Source organism: Scardinius erythrophthalmus (genome assembly GCF_964197995.2).
Source record: "Scardinius erythrophthalmus genome assembly, chromosome: 7".
Lineage (NCBI taxonomy): Eukaryota > Metazoa > Chordata > Actinopteri > Cypriniformes > Leuciscidae > Scardinius > Scardinius erythrophthalmus.
In genome coordinates this window covers 26,567,748-26,586,962 of record NC_138227.1, presented here as the reverse complement: position 1 = coordinate 26,586,962, position 19,215 = coordinate 26,567,748, and the positions used below count along the sequence as shown (strand labels likewise).

Sequence of the window (19,215 nt, the reverse complement as noted above, 5' to 3'; positions counted from 1 at the left end):
TTAATTAAATAATTGGACAATTTACTCATTTATTTACCATATATCCCATAAATTAATTAAATAAATAAATTGTTCTGCGATGTGATGACTAATTAATTAATTACTTTATAAAACAATAAATAATGGAATAATTTACTTGCGTATTATCCCGTATATACCATAAACTAATTAATTGTTGTATTTACTTATTTATAAATAAATGAGAGGGATTAATTATTTATCATCACATATACTTTCTTAATACATTTCTTCTTCTTTTTTCACTAGTGCGTTATTTTTATACATTAATTGATAGCCTTAGTTTTAACCCTGAGCCTGAGTTTGGTTGCTGTAGCTTGAAGATTGAATATATTGTGTTATTTTGCTCTGGCAAGCATTCTGATGTATGTTTGAATGAGTCTATTCCTGCTAATGCGTATAGCGAGTATATGGTAGTGTGTGTGTGTGTGTGTGTGTGTGTGTGTGTGTGTGTGTGTGTGTGTGTGTGTGTGTGTGTGTGTGTGTGTGTGTGTGTGTGTGTGTGTGTGTGTGTGTGTGTGTGTGTGTCTTTGTGTCTGCAATGATTATGGTTTGACTTTGATGTTGTTTTGTCTGATCCAGCTAGCCACCTCTTCAAAGCCTGACACGCTTTGTGAGCATGAAGGAATGTCACTCTGTGTGTGTGTGTGTGTGTGTGTGTGTGTGTGTGTGTGTGTGTGTGTGTGTGTGTGTGTGTGTGTTGGACTCGTGTCACTGTGGGGAGCTAAATTGACGTCCTCATGAGGAAACAAGCTTATAAATCATACAGAATGTTTTTTTTTTAAAATGTAAAAATGCAGAAAGTTTTGTGTGATGGGTAGGTTTAGGGGTAGGGTTAGTGTAAGGGGACAAAATATACAGTTTAGACAGTATAAAAATGTCTATGGAGAGTCCCCACAAAGATAGCGAACCAGGTGTGTGTGTTTGCACACATTATTTCTCAACTTTCTCGACGCACTCAACTATTTCAGAATCTCCACAGTTTGTGATTTGTGTAAGAACAGACCATAAATTATTACTTTGTCTGTTTTATTGTATTATATTAAGATTGTATTTCATCTTTCACTGTCCTAGTGTGTGTGTGTGTGTGTGTGTGTGTGTGTGTGTGTGTGTGTGTGTGTGTGTGTGTGTGTGTGTGTGTGTGTGTGTGTGTGTGTGTGTGTGTGTGTGTGTGTGTGTGTGTGTGTGTGTGTGTGTGTGTGTTTGAACGTGTGCGTGCCTGCTTGTAGATGTAAGTAAATCGTTTGTGTTAAAATCTGCATTTGCATTTTCATTTGCTCTGAAGTGACACAATGTACATTAATGAGACAAAGACACAGAAGCCCCTCTGAGAGATCAACAGCACAATAAATCACGCGCCTTATTCACACTCAGACATTAGAGAGGAAAACGATTCCAAATCCTCTGCTTTCTCAAATCAGTTTTTATGAGCATTTGCAAAATTAGCTTTTTGCCCTAATGAATTAAGAATGTTACTAGCCTTGAATATGAGTGATTTTCCGAATGTCTTTTAAACCTTTCTTTAGTAGTCCATCTGTATATTCTGGATTTGTTTCACATCAAAACAATAGAATATTGTTCTTGTATTTTGCAATTTCTAAAAACATTACCAGACAGCTGTCCAGTTATAATTAACTCTCCAAAGCCAGTGTTTGCTTGCATTTCACACTTGTTAACCCTTAAATTAATGAATGCTTTGTCATTATTACATACAGTATTCGGGTGTAACATGGCTGGATCTCTACCTGCCGTGATAATATAAAACTCTTCTGATATTAGAGTAGCAATTACAGAAGAATAAAATAGAACATATTTTGTTACCTTTAGGCTACAAGGGTTAAATTTGAGCAGATGTTTTATATCATCAATGTACTCGTCAGAGCGCATTTCCCAGAACATTCAGCATCTGGCTCATATTTGCGATCTAAAACTAAACTATCATTTTCAACATCTGACAGCTTCTTCACCAGATCCACCATCTAGTGACAGTGACACTAATATTTGACCATGTTCAGAACTTGCTCTGCAGTAAATCGCTGAGCCATTTCAAGTTTTCTGATGATACTTCCTATTCTTTTGTTTTCTGCCCGCCTTAACTATGAGTGAAACGTCACTTCATCATTGTATATCAAGCACTGAATTGCACTTATTCAGTCATCAAAGATTCAGTTATTGTTGTGCAGAATAAATATACTTACACTGTTAGACACCTCGGGTCATTAGCGACCCTATACTATTTTTCCACAAACGAATGGGAAAACAGGCATTCGTTTATATATATTTTTTTTTCTTGTTATATTGTTTATAATGAATTGATTGAGGAATACTAAGAAGGCTGATGTCTAACTATAAAAATAAAAGAGGAGGAGGGTAGCGAACAACGTCTAAGGTATGCGTTTAAGGGTTAATTTGGACCCTATGAGTATTTAAAAAATTTTTTTTCAATATTTCCATTTTAAGATGATCATTTTAATATTATAATTTTTCTTTTCTGTCCAGTAGTAAAATACCGTAAAGATACTATACCCTCTACATTGATATAATCATAATTAGCAATGCACTGCAAAACAGCTAGATCTATTTTTTTATAATATTTTTTAGCTAGATCTACTTTTACTTTTGATGAAGTGGCTGTCTTTACATTTTAGTTAGATCTACTTTTAACCTTTTTTCTAATTATGAAATTAAATTATATATATATGTGTGTGTGTGTGTGTGTGTGTGTGTGTGTGTGTGTGTGTGTGTGTGTGTGTGTGTGTGTGTGTGTGTGTGTGTGTGTGTGTGTGTGTGTTTATATATACATATATATGAGTTTATATATACATATACTCCGCTTCGCGTCGTGTCTAACAACGCCCTTCAGCCGTTACTTATTCACGATACAGCACAGCCTCTCGTACCTTATTGCTTTTATAAAACGGTTACCACACAATATTAAAGTAAAAAAGATGTATTAGTGCAACTTTCATGAAGTTAAATCAAAGCATTCCTTCCGCTAGAAAAAAATAGTCCCTGACCGTGAACAACAACGTTCCAATGTGTAATATGCATGAAAGCTCAAATAAAAACAACAAACCGTTCTCAAACTTTCTCATTCTTTTTATTTTTTACAAAACCAATATTTGTGAAATTTCTTCACACAAATAGGCATAGCTTATCTCTCAGCATGAGAAAACATTTATTTTTTTGTTTATTCCGTTATTTTCTCTCTGCACTAAACTGAATATTTACATAGCCTAAATAAAAACACAAGGGCACATATTTTGATAGATAACAGTTAGGTCTTTAATCTATTTTCTTAATGTTATTAATTTAGTTGCTAAAATGCTGCCTAACAAGAGATACTTTTTAGCGCAATTTTCCACCGGACAAAATTGTGATTGTTAACTCATGATTTCTGTTCTGTCTCTGCGCACCAAACTTGTACTTCTATCTACTCCTCAACCAGACCACCTAGAGACTTTGGGTTTTCGGCATTATGTTAAGGAAGGTCTAATCTCGGGAACGCACAAAAAAAAATCCAGGAAAAGATTTACTATCTCTTACGCTGCCTTCACACTGGCAGTTGAAATCAGCTCCGTAATACGCAATACGCCCCCAGCGGACGTCGTACACAACGGTGAAAAGCGTCGGAAGCACTGATCTATATAGAATGACAATATATATATATGTGTGTGTGTCATTATATAGATCAGTGGTTGGAAGCCTCGGAAGCGGGTATATTTAAATATTGAATTATTTAATTGTATTAACTGCCCTAATAACGTTAAAACATCATGAAAATAAAAAAATGACATGACAACTAATCGTTATAAAATCATTATTTATTTTATTAAAAGTTAAGAATCCAGGTTTGTTTATCAGTACCATAGCAACGCTAACTTCCGTTGGGATTTTCGGATAGAAACCGTCCGTAGCCTTTCGCAAGCGTTAAATTTTTTGAACGCATCCGCATGTCCAACGGACACGATTTTTTTCGCACCGCACTCGTTCGCACCTGGTTCGGACCCATTCGCATGCGGTCTGCGAATCTCCATAGGAAATAAATGACTTCCGGTCGTTTCGCTGCCGTATCAGAGCTGATTTCAACTGCCAGTGTGAAGGTGGCGTTAGTGTTGTGATCCCATGACGTCAGAAAATTGCGCTAAAACACTCACTGAGTTTTTATTACTTGTTTTATTGTTGTTTATTTAAATTTATTTGAACATCTCCGTTTATTGTGCACGCATTAAATATTTTTCTCATTTCAAACGGCTCCACTGTGGTGATATTTAACGCGGTTCTCTTTAGTTGGGGCTCAGCACTGTCAGCAGTGTTTTCTGTTGCAGCAAGAATGTCGCTCCAGTGCTTTCTTCATTTTAAGTTTGGCCTCCAGTAGCTCTGTAGTGAACTTTCACACTTATGTCCTCTCACAGACATAATTTCCCTCGATTCGAGACCAGCATCGGACAATCTCTGCACCATGGTGCTGCGAAGGCAGTGATTTGTGTAAACCTTGGAGGTGCTGCTGCTTTACAAATTCTCGGCAACATTGTTGCGAGGTAGTTCACACACCCATAGGCTCTCTTGTGTACCTGCAACAGTCAAAAATGAGAAAAAACTTTAACACAACAAGATTTAACAGATTTTGCCGCTGCGTGATCTACGTACCAAACACATTTAGAGAGGTTTTGCTTTTTGGGTTGAAGGTAAAAAGCAGGGGGGTTAGATGGCAGAAGAGAAAAGTACTTCTCTAGTAAGTAAAAATCTCTAAAAGTACTTCCGTAGAAGTCACGGAGAAGTGCGTTGAGTGAGAGAAGTGTGGCGATTTTTTTAAAATCAATGCTGCAACCCTTTTCACTACACCAGTCACCGAAGCATTTCACTGCCCATTGGGTTTGCTGCACGGTATTTTTTAGCGCAATTTTCCACCGGACAAAATTGCGATTGTTAACTCATGATTTCTGTTCTGTCTGTGCGCACCAATCTTGCACTTCTATCTACTCCTCAACCAGACCACCTAGAGACTTCGGGTTTTCGGCATTATGTTAAGGAAGGTCTAATCTCGGGAACGCACAAAAAAAATCCAGGAAAAGATTTACTATCTCTTAGTGTTGTGATCCCATGACGTGAGAAAATTGCGTTAAAACACTCACTGAGTTTTTATTACTTGTTTCATTACGAGTCTTCTCGAATGTATCAATGTTACATTTCAGCACTTCAGCATGACGGTTCATATTTGTAGAAGACTCTCCAAATTGTTCCTCAAACCACTCATTCATCGTCATGCCATCTAGTAAATCAAAATTTATTTTAAACATTTTAGCCTTTTTAATTCTTGCGTTTTTTTCTGTTTATGTTGATACGTGTGGTTGCTAAGGGTGTTGCTAAGGGCGCAGTGATAAATAGAACCGTTGGGTGAAGCGGTCATAGCCGTGTTTTATCATGAATAAAGCACAGCTATTGACCAATCAGAATCAAGGATTGGAACTAACCGTTTTATAATATATATATATATATATATATATATATATATATATATATATATATATATATATATATATATATATATATATATATATATATATATATTTTTTTTTTTTTATTAAATATATTAGTTTTAATTACACTTTAATCTTTTAAAACGTTAGGAAGTGTCACCAATTGAGCTTATTGAATATTCAATTATAAAAATGATGTGCATTTTAAATTGACGTGGTTAACATCAGTGTAAATAATGGCATGTTAGTGTCAGTGCAGAGAAAGTGTTAGTCTTGAATTAGAGCTGCTAATGTATGATGTGATTATTTGTTGAATATTTTGATTACGCACCGTATGGTGTGACAAGCACTCTGCTTCGTGGAACTGACTCCTGTGTTCAACGTGATGTTGCTTCCACATTAGCACCTTCAAACGTTTGTGACGCGTCTGTGTGTCATTATGTGTGATTCAGTTCCTCCAGAGTTTTCGGATGACCAGCCCGATCTGGTCCAGGTCATTGAGGATGAAACCGCCACACTTCCTGTCAAAGTCTTGGCCAATCCAGACGAAATCACCTGCGAGTGGATTTTTCAGGGCGAGAAGCTTGTGAAAGGTAATAGACGACACTACATGACACTACGAGCCGTGTCACCCTCGCAGGCGCTCTAAACACTCAAACAGACGCAAACACACGTTGCCATATGCATTCTGAATAAAACATCGATGGATTCTGGCACTGCACCTTGGCAGATGTGATCTCGTGATAATGTATGCAGCCTAAATAAGCATCGCTGTCGCGATCTTCATCTCCATGTTGAAAGCATCTCAGCAGTTCTGTGTCGAACTCCCTGTGGTATTCCTCCAAAGAGGTTCCCCTGGGAGAAGTGTTCAATTTGTATATGTTCAGGATTTGAACTTTTGTGTTTGTTTTTGTGGAACTGTATTGGCGCAGCTCTGTGATTCACCTGTTTTGTGTGGGTTGTTTCATGTCTCTGTATGTTTGCGACAGAAAGAGATCCTCGTTATCACTTCGACGACTGGACCCTGGAAATCGTGAACGTTTCTCGGCGAGACGGGGGCGATTACATCATAGAGTGTTCCAACGCTGAGGGGAAGAACCACACAAAGCTCAAACTGGATGTACAGTGTGAGGAACTCAAAACTAACTCTGACACCTCATCTTAACTAGGCCATATGCAACAATTTATGAATATCAAGTTTATCCTTCCTAGAGGGAAAATGCTATAGGAAGCAACAGACAACCAATCCGAATATGTAGGGGAGTTTCAAAAATCTGAGACCACATTCAAAATTTGTGGAAATAAGGATTTTGAAAAAGAAAAAAACAAACAAACATGAATTTATGAAATTATTTATTCCTGTGATCAAAGATGAATTTTCAGCATTATTACTCCAGTCTTCAGTGTCACATGATCCTTCAGAAATCATTCTAATATGATGATTTGCTGCTCAAGAAATATTTTTTATTATTATTATTATTAATGTTGAAAACACTTGTGCTGCATATTTTTGTGGAAGCCGTGGTGCAAATGTTTAGGTAAGATTGTTAAGATATTGTTATGAGTAACAACAAATTAATTTGATCAAAAGTGACAGTAAAGACATTTATAATCTTACAGAAGATTTCAGTTTCAAATACAGTTATTTTATTAAAGAATCCTGAAAAAAATGTTAAGCAGCAAAAAACTTTTTTAAACATTGATAATAATAAGAACCATTATTAATAATCTGGCGCCAATAATAAAACATAATAATAAATAAGTAGCAAATCAGCATATTGAATCCTGAAAGGTCATGTGACACCGAAGATTGGATTAATGATTCTTAAAATTCAGCTATGCATCACAGGAATAATCTACATTTTAAGGAATATTCACATAGTAAATAATTTTTTAAAATTGTAATAATATCTCAATAAGATTTATAATATGTTTATTCAATATTCATGTTATTCTGTTCAACTGTAGGATATTACATTGAAAATGTGATTTTGTATTGAAATTTGTATTGAAGATGAAAATATATTAATTTGAAGAGTTTAGTAGTCGTCTCAGGCCCCACTGCATGTTTTAAAAAAAAAAACAGGACTTAGTAAAGCAGGACTTGGAAACAATGAAATTTCTCTGTGGCCGAGACTAAGCAGTGTGATTGAAAATAGACACCAAAATGACTTGATGCTGTTGACAATTGCAGCTGATTGGAAAACAAACTCATATTAGCATGCGAGGTGACACAGTCTTCTTCGCTAACAAACTCTAATGCCACGTGAATTGAAGATATTAGCATTTAATACTAAAATGTAATATGTATAAATGTTAATTAATCTAATAAGAATGTATTGTCACAGTACTGTGAAAATCTCATTTAATCATTTCAATCTCATTTAATCATTTAATCATTAAAATGCTGTCAGTCAGAATAGTACACATTTTTTCCTTCAGTATAAATTACCACAAAAGTTTCACTGCAAAGCCAATCTATGCTGTTCTCAATATTTGTACCACATATTTATTTGCCAGTTCAAACCCACACAGACGTACACACACTTGAAAGTGAAACGGAGAGAAAGAGAGGGACGCAGAGAGAGAGAGAGAGAGAGAGAGAAAGAAAGAAAGAGCACTCCCACTTCCTTAATGATTTAATAATAGCACTTCTTCAAATCTAGGCCTGCATGTTCCTGCAAATCCTTCTGCACTAATGGATCTCCTCGTCCTCATACAATAGCATCTGACAGTGGTAGATATTCATTATGTATGGGCCATTTGAATAGCTTTTACCGATGGTACTGTTTTCCGTGTAGGCCCCCCTCTTTCTGCCTGTTAGGAACAATGCAGAGGAGGATTGTACACGCCAACACGCCAGAGATAACGCTGGTGGTAATGGCCCACTTGTTTGAGGGTATGATCCTCCTGGGGGCAGGGATGGAGATGAGGCAGAAGAACAGCTTTGGTGGGGTTTACCGTACGTGCCTGAGGCAACCATTTTAGGTCCACTTTTCTAGGAACTTCAACACAACTTGCTTCTCAGAGGCAAAGCAGTGATATTTATTTTTTGATTTTATTAAATAATTTGTACTTTTTATTTTGATATTTTATAATTAGAATATCTATTATACTTAGTCTATTTTTGTTGATTTTTTTTAGGATGGATGGATGGATGGATGGATGTAGACTTTTGTGATTTAAGTCTTGTAAATTAAGTTCTGTAGCAAGTTATGGAAAGCACAGAATAGGTTTTAGTTGTGAAAACTTATTAGAATCACTGACTTACAGATATTGTGTAAAATTATACCTAATATACTGATTTTATTGTACGCCGTCAAATAATTAGCCATACATTTTGTCCATATACTGTACAAATCCAATTTTTAAAGATGTAAAATGATCATTTAAAACTAGAACCTTTAGTACTACTCCCGCTCAAACAAATTGAGGTTTTTTTTTTTTTTAGCTCTGGGAGAGAGAACCTTTATTGCTAAATGGCGTTATTATTGACAAATGTATATATTATACATCTAGAAATGTCAGCTGTGTTCAGCTATAAAAATAGTTATACATAGCTGAATGAAATCAGCTTCTTAATGGGTTTTTTATTATTATTATTATTAATATCTACTTTGCATATAATTCTTCATTAATGTTCTCTGATCCATTTTAATAATACAGTTATCCTGACTGAGTGTGACAGATACTTTTTGAGGGGGCGTTAATTCTGTAGCCTATCGAGAGTGTTGTTAATTTGCCTCAGTAAGCATTACCTCTTTTCCAACATGTGCGGCCTGTGCTGTAGTGACAGCGACTTGAACACTGTTTGCAACCAGCCATGTAGGAATACCGGAGGATTTGAAATAAAAGTGTTTCTACACTGCACATAATGGGGACGACATCACAATAGACCTTGATTTTAAAGGCTTTTTTTCACTCCCTGTGAATAATTCAAACAGGAAGTGCGGAGACACACACTGTATCGAGACTTAAACAATGGCAACTCTAGCATCAACACATCCGAATTTAGAAAATCAAACACCGTAAGTTAACTTTGCACGAAATCTTTTGTGCTGTCATAGAAATTGGCTGAGGTGGAAATTGAACTGTCATGGCCCTGACAAAAGGGCCGCTACAATTAGCGCACGCTGCTGAACACCTAGCTTTTAATGAAGGATCTTAACCAAAATGAAGTTTTTCATGGGAAGTGGTTAATGTTCACATGTAGGACACCCTATGAAGCACCAGAGACTTGACTAAAGTTCACAGTTGGCTCGAAGAGTCTGATGTTAGCATGTTGTTATGCAAATGACTCAAACGACTCTAAGCACAAAATATGAACTTTCGTTTAAAAGCATAATTAGAATGGAAACGCCACTTTTAAGTTTGACCCTATTTTCGGTTTAGGTTAAAATGCCTTGTGAATGGGAGTGAATGGGGCACTTCTATAATAGCATCAAAAATCACTATCTTTAAAACACTAAGAAGGCTCGACACAACATGAAACTTTGCTCGAAGTATCACCAGGGGCTCTACACATGAACTCAAGCATTGAGAACATTGTTTGTGTACACAGAGTTTACTAAAAAGAAAGATTTTGAACAACTCACTGTAGCTGTGTCCGCCGGCATTTTGACTGTCAAAAATAGTCGATTTCAGAATGCGAAGGAACTGACTCTAAATTTTAGTATTGTTTCTTATATGAGGATCCTTTTTCAAATACAAGGTCAATATTGATTACTGATTTACTCTCCTCCCTGTTACGTTGCATTCGGAGATCGACTATTTTTGACTGACAAAATGTTTCCAAAAATATATGATTTATTTTATGATAGTAAAAATATAATATATTTTACTACTCTTGCATCACTCTGAGGGGGGTTATTCTCAGATAACATCCGGCTGGATATACATTATCCCTCTTATTACACGGCTACTTGCCACATAAGTAAATAATTAGACACAAAATATTGATCTGAGTTGAAATATTTTATTAGGTCTTTAAACGCAAAGCTAGAGAGATAGAGCAGAGAGAGCAGTTGGTAGCAAGCGGCAAGTTCAAACTAGACGGTCATTTAATTGAAGGATACGGTACAGTCATGCCACTTACACAGCATTTCACCACATAAATAATTATGGGGATAAAAGATATTGATTTCAGATGAAACTGTTTTAAAATCATACCTGTTTGTTATCTTGGAATCCAACAGTGTTTAAAACAATCGTTGGAAAATTGCAGCAGCTGCGTTTGTCTGAAACGAGAGAGAGCGAGTCCACGATACTGGATGACATAGTTAAACAACTGTACACAAAATATTGATTTGACTGAGTTTTAATATTTTATTAGCTCACCAAACGCAAAAACTTCCACGAAGAAAATATATACCGCTATGGCGCGATTGACCAATCAGAATCAAGTATTCCACAGAGTCGTGTCATAATATATTATTTGATTAACATTCTGTCACCTTTTTTATGATTAAGTCACATAAAATAAATTATTTTTGTCTGGTTTCCAGATGCCCCGACTGTTTATATGAAGTCTGATCCTGTGTCTGTGAAGTTGGGAGACACCGCTGACTTACTGTGTGTCGCTGATGCCAACCCCATCACCTCCAGTATGTTTTCCTGGAAGTGGATGGTGAGTGATGTCTTTGTCACGTCTGTTTTTTTGCCTATTTTCACCCTTTCCCGCTATATTGTCCTTTGTTAGGTGAGTTAACTCGCTATCTCTCTTTTTATCACCTCTATTTATCTCTCACATCTCTCCTCTTTGTCTCTAACGCCCTCTTTCTCTCTGACTTCTCTTTTCTCACCATGTGTCACAGCTACTCTGTAATAGAGGTGCTATATTTCACCCTTCTAACTACAACAATGTCTCACCTTTATGCTTAATACTTCTGGTCTAAATGGAGAAAAATATCTTTCATTAAAGCCTCCTTTCCAAAGGCCACATTTCTCAGTGTTAGCTGGCCGTTTTCCTACCATTTGTGCATCTATAGTGCCCCATATTCTTAGTCAGTGTCTGTGATACCTCAAGCCGTCCTCTTTCTCTGGATGTTTTTTATGTGTGCGGTTGGGAAAATTGAAGTTTGGATGAAGTCTTTGCCTGCCTCTCTTTCTGACTTTTTTTTGTTTGTGAGTCTGTGGCTTTTTTACAGGTGTATGTATGTGTGTGTGCTTTATAGGGTGAAGAGGAAGTAGATGATCTGGGAGAGCAGAGTGAAGATGAAGGCACTGGTTTGTTAACTATCTATAAGGTGACCCGTGACCAGGCAGGTGTTTACCAGTGTACAGCAGACAACGGCATAGCTCCTCCAGGCAGTGTAGAAGGACAGCTCATCGTGCGCTGTGAGTCACATCATGTACTATGCTTGTTTAAGGTGGAAAAACAAGTTTATTTTTAGTGCATTGTACGTAGTACATGTACATACAGTACATAAACATTACCAGTGGTTATCTCGTAAAATTGGTTTTTCATTTCTTTTGTGAAATGATTAAATGATAATACTTTTTGAACTTTGCACTTTCTCATCAACTAACATTTAACTTATTTTCATCAGCTTAATTAAGATGTCATTTTAGTTTAAGTAAAACAGATGAAACATTATGGATATGTAATGATAATGAATATTGACTAAATTTAAAGGATTTAAAAAAAAACTGTGTCAAAAGACTGTGTAAAAAATAAACACTGCATATGGCTTGTATCCTTTATATTTATCTTTTGAAGCCATACATTGTGTGAATAACAGACTGTAATTTTATTACGTATAAAAAAATGATTACAAAAAATACACTTCTGTTCAAACTTTTAAGGGCAGTAAGTATTTTTTTTAAAGAAATTAATACTTTTATTCTGCAAGGGTGCATTAAATTGATCAAAAGTGACAGTAAAGACTAAAATAGTTTCCACAAAAAATATTAAGCAGCACAACTGTTTTCAACATTGATAATAATAAGAAATGTTTCATTTTTGAGCAGCAAATCATCATATTAGGATGATTTCTGAAGGATCATGTGACACTGAATTTAAATAGAAAACAGTAATTTTAAATTGTTTTACAAATTTTTGCATTTTTTTATACATTGTATTTTTATTCAAATAATTGCAGCTTTGATGAGCACAAGAAACTTTTTTCAAAACCATTAAAAAAATCTTACCGACCCCATACAGTACGTTTGAACGGTACTGTAGGCTATATTCAGTTTCTTGTAATCTTCAAAACACTTGTTCCATGTTCCTGCAGTTGCTCCAGAGCTTCAGAAGGGACCGCAATGGAGGAAGGTGGCCAGCCGAGGGGACGGCAGCAATGATGCAAATGTGGTGTGTCAGGCACAAGGCGTTCCTCGTGTGCACTTCACTTGGGCAAAGAATGGATTCCCTTTGGACTTGGGCAATCCCAGGTTGTCATTAGTACAGTAGCTTCATCCAGCCTTGATTGTCAAGACCTGTTGTATTTGGTTTGTTGTAGCTAAAAAGTTTAAAAAGACACAAAATAATGTCTTCTAAAAGAGATAACAATAGACTTAGGGTTTGGGTTAGTTAGTGTGTAGTATTATAATTTGCCTAATGTTCAGTAAGATCAGTAGAAGGCAAAGGCGAGTTCCCATTTAAATAGGTGTGTGCACGTGTGCATGTGCGTGTGTGTTTTCAAGATGGTAGTTCTGCTGAGCGTGGAGCCATGATCACGTAACTATGTGTGTGTAAATGTAAAATTTAATTATATGTGCATGCATTAGTTTTAATGTTTGTTTAATGTGTTTTAGAGCTTGTAATTACGGTGTTTGTTAGTGCTGTCAATCTATCTATCTAGTATTGCAATTTAAAAGAACTGTTTTATATTTTAATGTATGTCCAAAAATTATCAAAAAGAATAAAAACTATTAGAAGTAGTCCATATGACCAGTAGTTATCTCATAAATGAAAATTACAGACAAAACTGTGTTTTTTATTTCTGTTGTGAAATTATGAAATATGTTTAAATTAATATAGAAATTATTGTAGTCTTTTTTGAATATTACTTACTCCAAACTTTTGAACAGCAGTGAATCAGTTTCCGCAAAAATATTAAGCAGAAAATAATTTAAATGTGTGTGTGTGTGTGTGTGTGTGTGTGTGTGTGTGTGTGTGTGTGTGTGTGTGTGTGTGTGTGTGTGTGTGTGTGTGTGTGTGTGTGTGTGTGTGTGTGTGTGTGTGTGTGTGTGTGTGTGTGTGTGTGTGTGTGTGTGTGTGTGTGTGTGTGTGTGTGTGTGTACTGCATTTATTTGCATACCCAAATGTAATTGGCCTATCTATATACGATTTTGTTGCCTTCGCTGCCTTGCAGGGCTTTAAATTCCTTTGAGAAATGCAAAACAGTTTTGACTGTGCTTTAATACTGAATGTCTCATTTTAATGTTTATGTGACCTTATACAGGTACATGGAGAAGACGGTGGTGACAGGTACCGTCCACACCAGCATTCTGACCGTCATAAACGTGAGTGCAGCTCTGGACTATGCCATCTTCTCCTGCACTGCCCACAACAGCATGGGAGAAGACTCTCTAGACATCCAGCTCCTCAGCACCAGTACGTACAAACAGGAAGTTGGAACGGTCAGCTTTAGCTGCATAGTCAGGTCACCTTCTCTTGAACCCCGCTGAAAGGTGAAAGTGAATTAGCATAAATTTATGAATAAATAAAAGCATAATAAATGAAAACAAACAGACACCGATGTCTAGGTGTCACGGTTCTTATCTCCAGCTTCTGCCCTGCAATGAGATTTTGTTTTTCTCGACCTGAGCATCAATTAATTATGAAGTTGTGGTAATCAACATCCGCTCGTTTTCAGTCTGTCCCTTTATTTACAGAACAATTGGGTGGATCGATCTGTCTACCTCTCTCACACAATGACTGCCACTCTCTCTCTTTGTAATACTAATGATGTTACTTTTTACGTTGCAAACCACCTCTCCATTTCTCCAGCATTGAGAGTTCCTCGGAGTATTGTCATCAGAAAATCTCTTTTAAAAGATGCACTCTCGATTACCATTTGAAAACTCGTAGCTTTAAAACTACACAAACATTGTTAACACACTTAGTATAATGGAGATTTGAACCAAGGTTGTTATACAAAAAATGTTTAAAGAGATGAAATTCTGAATATTTATCATTCACTGAAAACATTATTTGATAATATGTCAGCTTATTTACTGATAGCTATTTCTCTATTGTAGTCTCTTTCTTTCATTGCTCTCTCTCTCTCTCTCTCTCTCTCTCTCTCTCTCTCTCTGAGGTCTGTGGAATCGACTCAGGCAGGCACGTTTTAATGTTTATCATAAAAACCATGAAATACAATCCAATATCCGCCTCTTTTTGTCCACACCTCCTTCTCTGATTTTACTGCCGTGAATATTCATAATTAATCTGACACAGCGATAATAAATTGTATTTGCTTCTTATCATCAGTCGACTGGGGAACAGAATGGTGCAGATTTTTGCTCTCTGCTTTCCTATTTCGGATTGACCCCTTCACCCCCTCCCAAGAGAGCCAACAAGATAATTAACCAGTTTCATAGTGTATTGACACACATATTTCTTTCTGTCTGTACAGTAGCCTGTTAATTTCTTTCTCGTTGTCTCTCTCTCAGTTTCTCTACCCCTCTTAAATAAACTTTCTGGAATCAGTGCTAAATGATTTAGGCAGTAGTTGTTTTTCTTGTTTTAATGAGCTTGTGTTCTCTGTCTCTGTCAGACCACCCCGATCCCCCGTCCGACCTGAAGCTGCTCCGTGTCGACCATAACTCCGTGACTCTGGAGTGGATGCCCGGGTTTGACGGTGGTTTGACTCAGAACTTCCGCGTCAGGTGAAGTTATCATAAATGCAGCTGTGAGGTGTCTAAAGCGTGGAGTTTTTTGTGGATATGTTATATCTCAGTCTACTGTCACAACACTGCAGACATTTCAGTTGGCTGATATAAATGTTTATCTAAGTCCATGGCACCATCATTTCTATATGATTCCCTGATAGGAAAGGTAGGTTTATTTCATAGTAATTCAGTCCTGTCTGGTTCAAAAGTTTGAGATCACGTTGAAAGTGTGGGATTCAAAATCCCTCGAAAGGGAACGTCTCAGAGTTACATATGTAACCTGGTTCCCTGAGAAGGGAACGATGCATTGCATCATGGCATTGACACTAAAGGAACTGCGTGATACAGCATTGAGTTCCCTCGAAAAGGAACGTCTCAGAGTTACATATGTAACCTGGTTCCCTGAGAAGGGAACGATGCATTGCGTCATGGCATTGACACTAAAGGAACTGCGTGATACAGCATTGAGTTCCCTCGAAAGGGAACGACTCAGAGTTACATATCTAACCTGGTTCCCTGAGAAGGGAACGATGCATTGCATCATGGCATTGACGCTATAGGAACGCCAAAATGCAGCGTTGATGTCCCTCGAAAGGGAACGTCTCAGGGTTATATATGTAACCCGGTTCCCTCAGAAGGGAACGAGACACTGTATCATGGTGTTGTCCCTTTAGGTACGCCATAATGCAGCACTGAGATCCCTCAAAAGGGAACACGGGACATTTATGACGTAAAATGAATAAGAAGGTGAACAACTTGAATGCAGAAACTTAAATATTTCTTATTCATTTATTTTTTTTTTTGGATCATTCTCAAATCATGCTGGATCACATGATAATCAGGTTTTACAAACCAAACATCAGATAATATTCACCTTTTGACACAAATCACTAATGAAATGAATAATGATTGATACATTAATTCATATGTATTAAAAATGAAAGTAAATGAAAAATGGAACCAATTGCATATTTGGACCCCATTTTATGAAAAAGAAATATAAAATAATTTAAGAACATTAAAAATTAATAGGAATAAAAAATAAATACAAGTTTAATATGGAAATGTATGGAAATAAATAATAATAAAAAAGGTGTTTTTTATTTTCAACTTTTCACATAGATGTTTATGTGAAAAATACATTTGGTAATAAAAATTGGTGGTCTCAGATTTTTGGACCCAAGTCAGGTGTCATCTAAGAACACAAGATGAATAAAAAATGAAAGGAAAACTTAAGTTTAACTTAGACATGTATGTAAATAAATAATAAAGAAAAAAACATATGCAAGTATGTAAACATCTGTTTTATTGTCAGGTACCAGTGGTCAGGATCGGCGAGTTTCATGTATGTGGACGTGTTTCCTCCGACAGCTACCGTGTATACCGTCACGGGCCTCAACCCTTCCACTGCGTACAACTTTTCGGTCAACGCTCTCAATACAATGGGAGAGAGCAGCTATGCAGACAACAACAAAATACTGACGGTCACCACTGCTGGTAAATTCAGCTCAGCCTGTCTGATAAAGCTTTCCTGACACATAGACCAAATTATTCATCATTTGGGTTCCGACCACGGTGGGTTTTCTTGTAGGTTTAGATACAGGCTTTACTTTCCACTGATTTGATGAGCCATTCATCAATCTGACCGATCACATCTAATTTGTAAGGCAAAGATCACGGCTGAGTCTCATGCAAATAAGCCGAATGACTGAACGTCTACACCAATCAGTGCACCAGTGTGTTTTCTGAATGCATATTTCAGTCTGTATTTTGCCCGGTTGCGCGAGGGAGAGGGAGAAAAATCGAGCGATAGAGGGAGAGAGACAGAAAACAAAACCGTGTGATGTATGATAAATGATGATAAGCTACATTCCCTCGGCAAACATAATGAATTCTGCAATTGTAATGTCATAGCATTTGATTTGCAAAACAAATTAGTCATGAGCACAGGCAGCTGACGGAAGTACAGAAAACACAGCATGGCTCTGCCACAGAGTTCACTCATAGCAGAACTGACAACCTTAGTTATTTAATAATTATTAGCTATTTAAAGGGAAATTCGGATATATTTTACTCACTTTCAATATAACAAACCCATCTCTTCCATGGAGCACAAAAGGAGATATTTTAAGAATATCCAAGCTGCTCTTTACATACAACAAAACCACACAGTGACCGTGGCTGTCAGGATCGGATTTTTCGTTCATGAGTTATTTACAAGTTTCTGACCACTTATAAAATGTGTTCAATGTGCTGCCCATTGTGTTGGATTGTCAATGCAACCCTGTTCTCCCACTCTTCACACACTGAATGGCCCCGAAGGTCTCCCGAACTGACCCCCTTAGACTTTTATCTTTGGGGTCATCTGAAGGCAATTGTCTATGGTGTGAAGATACGAGATGTGCAGCACCTGAAACTACGGATACTGGATGCCTGTGCTGGCATTTCTCCTGCGGTGTTGCTATCAGTGTGTGAAGAGTGGGAGAACAGGGTTGCATTGACAATCCAACACAATGGGCAGCACATTGAACACATTTTATAAGTGGTCAGAAACTTATAAATAACTCATGAACGAATAAAGTTACGTTGAAACCAAGCACACCATTGTTTTTCTTGTGACATTACCAATAAGTTTGATGTGTCACATGGCCCTATTCCTATTGAAAAAACAAAAGTTGTATCCAAGATGGCCGACTTCTAAATGGCCACCATGGTCACCACCCATCTTGAGGAGTTTGCCCCCTCACATATACTAATATGCCACAAACAGGACTTTAATATCACCAACCATTCCCATGTTATTACGGTGTATCCATATAAATGGCCCACCCTGTATGTGAAAATGTAATTTATTCATTTATGTGAATTTTCAGCATCATTACTCCAGTCTTCAGTGTCACATGATCCTTCAGAAATCAATCTAATATTCTGATTAGCTGCTCAAGAACCATTTCTTCTTATCATAAATGTATGTGTTTTTATGGCGATTTTTTTTTTCCAGGATGCATTGGTGAACAAAGTTCAAAATCATTTTGAAATAGAAATGTTTTGTAACAGTATAAATGTCTTTACCTTCACTTTTGATTAATTCAAAGCATTCTTGCTAAAGAAAAGTATAAATTCCTTATTTATCCCAAACTTCTGAACATTAGTAAAGTGTTTCTTTACATTTTTACATTATTACATGTAAATTTTTGTATTTTTATTTGAAGAGTGAAAGCATCATTGTAATAGCATGGAATGCATTTTTTTAAAACTACCCCTTTATGGATGAATAACAACTAATAGTACAGTTCTCACTAAAACTCCAATAAAACAAATACTCAATTCCGTTTGATCAATGGCGTATGCCTTTGTTTGAGAAGCATTCGGCAATAACTAGACTACCAAAAAGCATGTGTGAGTTGTGTAGGTATGTGTACTGCAATTGATTTTACAATCAATCACCTTATTTCAGCTCAGTTTAAGCCAAATGTAATTTAATGCAAATGAAAACAAAGGTGTGAAAGTACTGTACAGTCCATTCAAGTACCTTGTTTCATTTGTCAAATTAAATAAGCCATTTACTCTGACACAAGTCTTTACATATCACAGTGGGGCTTTTCAGGCTAGACTAAGTCTATAATCTTTGATTTTACACATTGGAATTCATTATTTCCCACTTTGTACTCTCCGTCAACTCTAATGGACTCTAATGCCGACTACACATAGTACTAGTGTTGTAGGTTCTACATAATACAGCGTGTTTTTAAATGCATCGCAAACAAGAACAATGCATGAATCAATATTCGCTTTTGATTTTCTGAGCTAAGACTCATGGTCAGAGCAGAAGAAAGTGACTGCGCTCTGTAACCTCTGCATTAAGTGATTTACCTTGTCT

At 36.6% G+C, this 19,215-nt stretch overlaps 1 protein-coding gene across 2 annotated transcripts in view; it reads left to right on the top strand.

The window, feature by feature from the left end:
• The window catches only part of nphs1 (NPHS1 adhesion molecule, nephrin), a 113,145-nt gene that overhangs the window by 83,435 nt on the left and 10,495 nt on the right, over positions 1-19,215 (top strand). For both annotated transcript variants that reach the window (XM_081369699.1, XM_081369700.1), the window contains 8 exons: positions 5,951-6,091; positions 6,488-6,625; positions 11,003-11,124; positions 11,672-11,834; positions 12,734-12,890; positions 13,904-14,055; positions 15,221-15,332; positions 16,651-16,832. In XM_081369699.1, the coding sequence (XP_081225825.1) occupies positions 5,951-6,091; positions 6,488-6,625; positions 11,003-11,124; positions 11,672-11,834; positions 12,734-12,890; positions 13,904-14,055; positions 15,221-15,332; positions 16,651-16,832 (1,167 nt within the window). The remainder of the gene's footprint in view (positions 1-5,950; positions 6,092-6,487; positions 6,626-11,002; positions 11,125-11,671; positions 11,835-12,733; positions 12,891-13,903; positions 14,056-15,220; positions 15,333-16,650; positions 16,833-19,215) is intronic.